Consider the following 9515-nt stretch of genomic DNA (forward strand, 5'->3'; position numbering starts at 1 on the left):
AATCAGTTACCATAATGTAGAAGAGATTCAATAAGTTAAACCCTCCGATATATAAATAATTCAAGCTTCATTGCAATCTTATGGCCAGAGTGATGGACGTACAAACACAGTGTACCACTACTTCCCTCAAAGACGAGCAAACAGGTTATATACTGGTTTTGAGTGCAGTTACCCAATCTTGTGACCCCTTATTTATGTCAAACCAGACATATCAAAATCTAAGTTCTAAAGGTCAAATTTCTAAACAATTGATTACTCCAATAATGAACCTACAATGAATAAACATACGGTGTCAACCAGATGAGGACAGGTTCCATTTTTGAGTCTGGTTTCTTTCAAGGCTTCTTCCTCATACCATCTCAGGGAGTTTTCCATTTCCACCATCACCACTGGCTTTGGTTATGAGGGATAAATCTATTTAGACACATTGATGTTAAATTTATATTTATAATCTATTTATTTTTGCTGTTTTGCTACAATGTGTGAAAAACATTAAATTAAATAATGTAGAGAAATGCAAATTTTGTTCAACATTAGACATGCTTTTAGAGAATGCCATTATTTTGTCCATTTTGAACAGCTAGACAAGTTCATTATTACATGAAATATCTGAAAGGAGGCAATTTGTGATCACAGTGACATACTTGTTGGTATAAGAGAACAGCTAGTCTGGTTTATGCTGTCGGGTGGTCAAATACCCACTCTTTACAACAGTAGTGAGCAGAAAAACATCTCAGAATGATCAAACCCTGAGGAAGAAGGGCTACACAGGTAATGCTGTTTACAATATTACCTTCATTCAATTTCCCTGTATTACCATGAGTGCACAGCAAATACACCAACACACACAATTGTGGTTTTGAGATCAAACACAATAACCATGATCCATCATTTACATTTGGACACAAAACTGCATTTGAACACACAAAGGTGTTGTCGAAAAGTTGTGGTAAGTTCTGAGTGGTGGGATTTTTCAGCAGGTCCAAATGATAAATATAAAACACTCACGTCCAACACAAACTGGATCAATGGCCAACTCAATCCCCTGACTGAAACCTGTAAAGTGCACTGGAAAGGAATGTTCAAAAACACATACATTACAGAACAGTGAAATGATGCCAGTTTGATTGGAATTTGGGTTCAGAGTTCAGGGTTTGGCACCCTTGGAGCAGAGAGATTCAAGAGCCTTGATCAAGAGGGCAGCCTGTTGGTCCTGAATGCCCAACCTTCAGATAAGTAATCCAGCGCATCACCCAGTGAGGCACTACTTTCCAAAACAATGTCGCTCAAGCTCTTGTTTAACCCATTAATAGTCTAATTAACATCTAGATCCAGATATGTCGATGATGCGCATTTATTTGAAAATTTAGAATTCTCTCAATTTTCACTGCAAAGACAATTTTCCCATTTTTGTGTTGTGTGCCAATTAATATGCCAACATGCAGGCACAAAAAGTGCCACAGAAATCAATGCCTTAATCACTGCTACATGTAGTACATTTTATAAAGTGTGAAACTGCAGGCTGTATGTGGAAAAACATGACACATGAGTTTCCAGTCTTGCTATATTTTCATTCTCTTGTATATTACACAGACCTTTTCCTATTCACCAGATCTGATTCTTTTATGAGTATGGCATTAAGAATATTCATAGATACTATGCATACCGTTTATAGGATTATCGGCAGCGAGGTGAGGGACGTGGATATTCAGCTGCATTATTTTCCGAGCAGATGACACACGAAAGCAGCTGAAAACCGTGCAACTGTTTTAAAGAAGAGCCTTTGCTTTTATGGCCTTGAGGAAGAACTCGTGCATAGCGCTTGTCTGCTGATTGTAATCTGCTTTCGCCAACAGGTCCTTTGAGCCCGTCCGTCTTCTCAGAGGCGAGGCAGAAGGTGAAGCAACAGCATGCTGCTGAAAATAACCCACTTTAACCTACTTTTGAGAACGGTTTGGCTCGCGTTATACGCCAGCTGTGCGAATAGGGTACAGGAGGCCTTTCTCGTGCCCGTTTTCCGAGTTGATTCCAATCGCTTACGTTTTATGTGCAAAAAATTTACTACAAGAACAAGCTGGTTCAGACCGTCCATGCCAAAAACCTCAGACACGAAAAAGCATTTGTGCGCCAATTCAGACAGAAGTTATTGCTCTTGAGGAACTGACCAAGTGGTGGGAATAAAACTACAGAATTTTGCACAGATAATTTTTTTTGCTCCACAAACATTTCTTTCTCGCTTCTCACGATGCACATTTTCCGTTCTAGAATTTACTAACTCACTGTTTTCAACTTAACGATGTAACTGTGTGCTGTTGTACTACAGGTTCGCGTATAAAATGGCGATCGTCTACACGTATACTAATCCTACCTACTACATGGCAAACGGAAAGATGTGCTCCATTAGCCAAAGCAATTCGAGAGCAATCCACACATCCTTCCTGTGTTTTGGTTAGTTATTTTATGTAAACAGATTCTACAAGAACTCTGAAACAATCGTCCCAGTGAGTACGTTTTCCTGCCTTGTGCCCAGTTTTCCTGAGATAGACACCAGATACAATGCAACCAGGACCTTAACTGATTACTGATAAAAAAATGTTTACCCCTTATCCAAACCAGGACCTTTATAATGTCATAAAAAAGGAAAACAAACATATACCATATAAACCTACTTCACTAAATCATGTAAGGTGTAGGCAGGATGACTTTCAGGGACGAAATCAAAGAGCAGTGTAAGTTGTTTTCACTGATTTTTCTTGAATTCTTGGACTTATTTCAGGGAGTGGCTCATAAACACAGGTTCCTTCTGAACTGTCGAGCGATTGTGCAGTAAATATACACCTTTTGTGGACACAGGTTTGCACTAGATGTAGAAAAACAAGAGGTGTAGTGAAACGCTTTTTTGGCCGTCATTATTTTGGATCTTGTATAAGATCTTTTTTTTTAGCCAGATGGTGTAACAAAACTAATAATGATGAAACCAGAGGCTATTAAACACTAAAGTGTAATGTGCTAGTGCTCCAGTCCCAGTCAGGTTTTATACCTTTTATCAACGACAACTCTTACTCTAGAGCCAGGAATCAAAAACAGGAAGTAAACTTGTGTCAAATCACATTACTCAAAAAAAAAAAAAAAAAAGACGGTTCGACTAAAGTAAACTGCTTTTAGTATAAAAACAACTTGCGAACATCCTAAGACATAAAGCTTAAACATAGAATTGCTTTTATTGCTCGATCACACAGTATCTAAATCTTTGTTCCGAAACATGTATAGGCAATAGCGATCGACAATTAACACATTAAAATTTATGTATTTTAAATACATGAATGTATTTGAATGCATTAACTGGAGTCTGAGATATATGGAGGCATAGCAGATACAGACGCTGCCGCTGACTTTCATACATGTTCTTCACGTGTCTGTTTGCTCCCTGCATTAAAATAATATTGCAAGTTATTTACATTTTTTTAATGATAAATAGCATATAGGTGTCAGGTGTGTTTTTACAGTGTCTTGCAATGGACTGAAGACAAATCCAGTTTCACGCAGTGTTTCTGGTATAGACTCTGGACCCTGATAAAACTAGTTCCTGTAACTGAACAGGTTTTAAACCACCACCAAAACACTGTACACATGATATATTGTATATATTCGGTTTACTTAATGAAATCATGACTTTACAGCAGTGTTGCTTTACTTTTAAGGTACATACACACACAAGTTAGACTGGGATGGATCAGTAATTAATATAATTGGGGTTGTTTAATCATGCTTGTTGACAGTGTGGTGAAGACATCAGAGCTCTGGCCTGCAACACTAGTGAGTTTGACCTACATATTACACAAGTGCAGAAGCACACTTGAGGTCCAGGAACACTGACAGGAAGAAAAATCCAACACAACGTATCGTTTACATTGTCGTACAGTGTGCATTTTTCATTCCTCATCTATCCACATACAACAACAACAAAAAACAATAAGAACATCGTCCACTTTTATATAGATACATAGATCACCCTGATCCTCCTGCTTAACAAAACACTGATCATTTTATTCGACCTGAACAATAAATCTGGCGGCATGCTGACTTTCCCCCCTCGAGTTATCTAGAAAAAAGAACCTGACTCAGAGCAAAAAGCAGGGCTTAAAATAAAATAAGACATCCTGGGATGATGCCAGAGAAACATCATTCACACGTTTCATAAGCACCAGGACAATCTAGGTTATGGGCTTCTAGGAAGCGTCCCAAAACTATTCATTCACACTATTTTCCTGAGATGTGCACAGACCCTGGGGGTCAAACTCACAATTTTCTATTATCTTCCCCCTAATAAGAGAGATGATCTGGGCTACTACTATCTGGGTCGTGGACGAATCTTTTAGTTCTTATCAATCGAGAAGTAATATTGTAGGGGTACAACAAAACAGTAAGTAAAAAAAAAAAAATAAAATCACACAGATGACATCGGGTACGTTTGGTTTAATATTAACGTGTGAGCAAAACAAAAACAAAACATAGTTAATATAGACGCTCGTTTCCGGGCCTGGCTGCAGAAATATAATCAAACTCTACATCTGGGTGGAATAAAATGCACTCGAGATGAACACTGTTCCTTTAATATAACGCAATGCTTCAAATGCGTCCAGTTCCGTCCAGAACATCAGCAACACCCAGCGTCAATCCTCCACTGCGCGAGTTTGCTCTACTGAACTACTGACCTAGTTTGCGAGCGCAGACCAATGAGAGAGGAACACCGACATCTCCACCAGTCCCTCCGCCCGCACTCTGTCCGCGTACACGAAAAAAATAAATAAAAGAAGCCACCGGTGGATACGTCGGATACGGGGTTTAAACACCCCCCCCATCGACCTACCTGTTTCTCCCCCCGGGGCTCTGTCACCGGCAGGAGCCGCCGCATCGCTCGCCGACATGGCTGGAGCCGGTGCGCCGGGGCCCAGCGCTCGCCTGCATGTGGAGGAGTAGGCGGTAGTAAACGCTTGGAGAGGGCGTTGGGAGGGGGGTGAGAGGAGGAGGGACGCGCGGGTGCTGAAGAACCGTATGAAAAACGGACTTTTTCGGCTTTTCCGTCTGTCACCTGGATTAATCGGAGGAGGCGGGAGACGGTGAGAACTGTGTGTGTGTGATCCGGACGCAGAGGATGGAGACACCGTGCGGGGAAACGCGGAAGCGGACGCACGTGGCTCCTCCCACCGCGACCAAAGCCCCGCCCCCTTCGCGCCCCGTTCCCTCACGTTCCTGTAAAGCAGCAAGTCACGCGATATGTTATGCAACCTGAGAGAAATGCGGTCAAGAGATTTAGGAATCGGGTTAAGCGTCACGACTACAAAAGTGTGTAATGTCGGTCGATAGCTGATCGAGCCCTCTGTTAGGGCGACTGGTTACTTATTTATTCATTTATTATCATCCTCATTATTATCCAATTCGCATTCTTTTCTAATTTAGGTCAACGTTTTTTATTTACACAAATGTATTATTGGCAGCAGCTTGAGCGAACAATTTGTTTCATTCTTTCTAACCACATTAGTTGTGTAAAGCTGCTTTGAGACAATGTCCATTGTTGAAAGCGATATGTAAATAAAAATGAATGGAACAGTCAAATCTTTCTTTGTATTTTCAAAGTTTCTTAGTTTTTTCTTCCCCCAGAACATGTTGAAAATGCTGCCATTTACTCCACATTTATGTGTAAAATCATCCTTATGAACCATTTTAGACCAAATCCATCAGTTTGTCTTCTGAACCCATTCTTCAATAAAAAGGAAATCTACACGTTTGTACATGCAAAGTCAGTATTTGCTCACATTTGAATAGGGACCTATGCGTATTTAAATATTTAAGATATTAAGCTTTTATTATTTTATAACAATTTCCAAATATAAGAACCTACAATATTCAAAAATGCTATGTATTACTCTTTATTTTATCTAATTAAATATTTACATTGTCAGTGTGCACAAGTAGACAAAGCAGGACTTACAATATGGCACTATAGACCAGGGGTCATCAACCTTTTTGAAACTAAGAGCTACTTCTTGGGGACCGATTCATGTGAAGGGCTACCAGGTCTATACACACAGTTTTCATTTCATTTCATTTCATTTTATTTATTTGACAGGGACAATGCAACATACATAGTGTCAAAGCAAGCTTGTCACTGAAATGCTACATAAAAAGTTTATAGCAAATGCTAATTTTCAACTCCTGTCCCTGGTTGGGCTCTAAACACAATACAATTTACATACTAAAGTACTTCAATTTGAACAAATAACATGATATGGACAATTCCCGTCCCTAGTCATACACAATAAAATTTACCCATGAGATTTACCCATAAAGTTTACATACACACATATCATATACAACTCTTACCTACTAGTTAAAAATGAGTGCACCTTTGGTTTGTCTTTAACCAGTTTTTTAGCCTGGAAGTAAACACATTAAAATCCAGTATAGTCTTAATGTCAGATGGTAATGAGTTCCAGAGTTTGGAGCTCTTCATAGAGAAGGTAGTTTGACCAAAACTGGTCCTACAGTATGGGATTTTACAGTCATGATTTGTAAGACTCCTAGTGACTTGAATGCTGCTCTGTCTCTCAATAAATGAACTTAATGGCTCAGGTACTAAATGATTAATGCACTTGTAAATTAATTTAAGAAAGCAAAAATTGCTAAAACTCTCAAAATTCATTAAATTATATTTCTTAAAAATGGTACAGTGATGGTGTCGAATTGGTTTTTTGTCCATAATTTTTATTGCTCTGTTGTATACAGAACGTATGAATTTGGTTGCAGTAGGAGTGGCTTGAGCCCATGCTGTCATGCAGTATGATATATGAGAAAAGATCATAGCATGCATGTACAGCAGGGCTGCCTGGTGCGGTATAAAACTTCTAAATAATTTAAAACAATTGAGATTACTTTGTATTGTTTTTAAAATGTTCTTTATGTGCTTATCAAATTTCAGTTGAGGATCTAAAACCAATCCTAGATATTTAACTTCTGTAACTGGATTAATTTCTGTATTTTGTATATTAATATTAAATCTTCCTTTTAAATCGAGTTTTTTAATGGAAAAGCACATAGAAACTGTTTTTGTGAGATTTAAAACTAGTTGATTTTGGATGAGCCATTGTTGGATGTCAAACATACTAGTAGACAATACAGCTGCAGCCTGCTCAGGTGACTTAGCGGGTGCATAAATAACTGCATCATCCGCATAAAGCTGACATCTGGCATCAGAGCAGTGCAGGGGCAAGTCATTTATAAAAAGACTAAACAGCATGGGGCCAAGTATAGTACCCTGCGGAATGCCCATTTTTATGTTTGAGAGTGTGGATATGTTTTGATCAACTTTAACACACTGTACTCTAGACTGGAGGTAAGATGTAAACCACAACACTGCCTCATTTGAAAAATTTAAATTTAGCATTTTAGATAAAAGCAAACTATGATTGACCATATCAAATGCCTTTTTAAGGTCAATAAATACAGCCCCCACCACATTACCCTTGTCCAGGGACTTTTTTACTTTTTCTATTAAACAGCAGTTTGCTATTTCTGTTGAATAACCTGGTCTCAAACTGGTAAGGATAGAGTAGCTGTCTGGCTTCTAAATGGTCACTCAGTTGCACTACTACAACTTTTTCAATAATTTTAGATAAGACTGGTAAAATCGATATAGGGCGATAGTTACTCATTGAGTCTTGGCTACCACTTTTGAACACAGGAATAATTATACCTTGTTTCCATGCACTGGGAAATGTACTGTTTCTGATAGAAAGATTAACAAGGTGGGTCAATGGTTTGGTAGGGACATCCTTATACTTTTTAAGAAAACAACTGTTCATCCTAAAAATGTCATCAGACTTAGAATTTGGAAGTTTATTAATTATTTCTGCAACTTTTATATCCGACACCTCTTTAATATAAAAGGAATCTGTTGAGGTTGCTCTCAATGGATAATTGAGAGGATTGACAAGCTGGAATTCTTTTGTTAGTTCTTCAACAGATTGTAAAAAATATGAATTAAATTCATCAGCCATAGTGGCACAATCGGTTATACAATTTCCATTAATGTTAAGTTCTGTAATCTTTTTATGTTTATTTGATATATTAGTCAGATTATTTAAATGCCTCCAAAGTGAATTATTGTTGCCTTTAGCACTATCAATTAAATGAGTGTAATATGTCACTTTTGCTTTTCGCAACTCAGATACAACCTTGTTCCTAAAACTTCTGTAAGTCAGGAGATCGGTATTAAGTTTAGATCTTAAAGATGTTTTCACAGCTAAATCTCGTTTTTTCATAAGGTTACGTATTTCATTATTTACCCAGGGCACTGTGAAATCTTTTTGTTTGGGTTTTATTTGCTTTGTAAATTTTTCCATTAGATTTGTAATAGATGTGGTCATAAAATTACAACACTCCTCTACATCAACTAGTGTCATAATTAGTTCCCAGTGTATATTTTTAAGCTCTCTTTCAAATTGCATAATTCTACTTTTAGGAATAATAAACTGTATTTTTTAATGAACAGGTTTACCAAAGTACTGCAGGCGCTTCTTCGTCAGTTCCCTAACAAGTCATGTTGTGGTCCGAGAGTCCAGTAATCAAATTATAAATCTTCATTATTCGTTCAGGTCTATTTGTAAATGCTAAATCAATGAGGGTCTTGGTGTGCCTTGTTATTCTTGTGGGTCCTACAATTATTTGTCGATAGTTGTATTTTGTCATAAGTGCTTTAAGTTTATGTTTACAGTTTTTATCAGACCAGTTAATATTATAGTCACCATACCATACTGTCTCTCTATAAAAGTCCAGTTGTTTAACTATAACATTTAATTCATCATAAAACTTAACATCATGAGAAGGTGGATTATAGAGGACAGAGATATTAAAATTAAGGATTACATTTAGGGCTAAACATTCCAGGGGGGTATTCAGTTCAATTAAGTGACATTTAAATTTGTCTTTGATGTATATTAATACTCCCCCGCCCTTGCCTGTTATTCTCTCCTTTCTAAAACACTGATACCCAGCAATGTCAATCATATTAGTTGGAATGTTACTATGAAGCCACGATTCTGTTAAACAGAGGTAATCCAAGTTTGAATCCAGAAGAAGTGCTGAGACCTGATCACGTTTAGGGATGTTTAACTGCCCGCCTAATATTCCCTTAGGTTTGCACTTAACATCCCAAAGCACCCGGGCATGATTAACAGATTGAAAGAGTGGATAATTCTTAATTTTCTGTGCAGCACGACTTTCTGAGCCACCCGAGCGTGTTTGAAGTATGTTGATTGTTTCCCCAGATTCACAAATGTTTACACGCTCCGCTGTAACTAACGCCGCTGCTCTGTCACCCGGCCGAATGCGAAAACTCTCACTGGACCCAACACCCGCAGAATCCCCCGGTCCAGTCCTCGGATGAGTATCTGTCAGGCAGGGTGACTCACCGGTGTGTACGCAGCCCGATATCCTCATACGGTGCTCGGATGCAC

At 38.3% G+C, this 9515-nt stretch overlaps 1 protein-coding gene across 1 annotated transcript in view; it reads right to left on the reverse strand.

Annotated features, from left to right (window-relative positions):
- Positions 1-5122, reverse strand: part of bmal2 (basic helix-loop-helix ARNT like 2) — a 28519-nt gene extending 23397 nt beyond the window's left edge. Inside the window, exon 1 of the mRNA XM_083551943.1 lies at positions 4871-5122. Within this exon, the coding sequence (XP_083408069.1) occupies positions 4871-4928 (58 nt within the window). The 5' untranslated portion in view covers positions 4929-5122. The remainder of the gene's footprint in view (positions 1-4870) is intronic.
- Between the last annotated feature and the right edge of the window lie 4393 nt (positions 5123-9515).

The sequence above is a fragment of the Silurus aristotelis genome (assembly GCF_946808225.1).
Source record: "Silurus aristotelis genome assembly, chromosome: 10".
Classification (NCBI taxonomy): Eukaryota; Metazoa; Chordata; class Actinopteri; order Siluriformes; family Siluridae; genus Silurus; species Silurus aristotelis.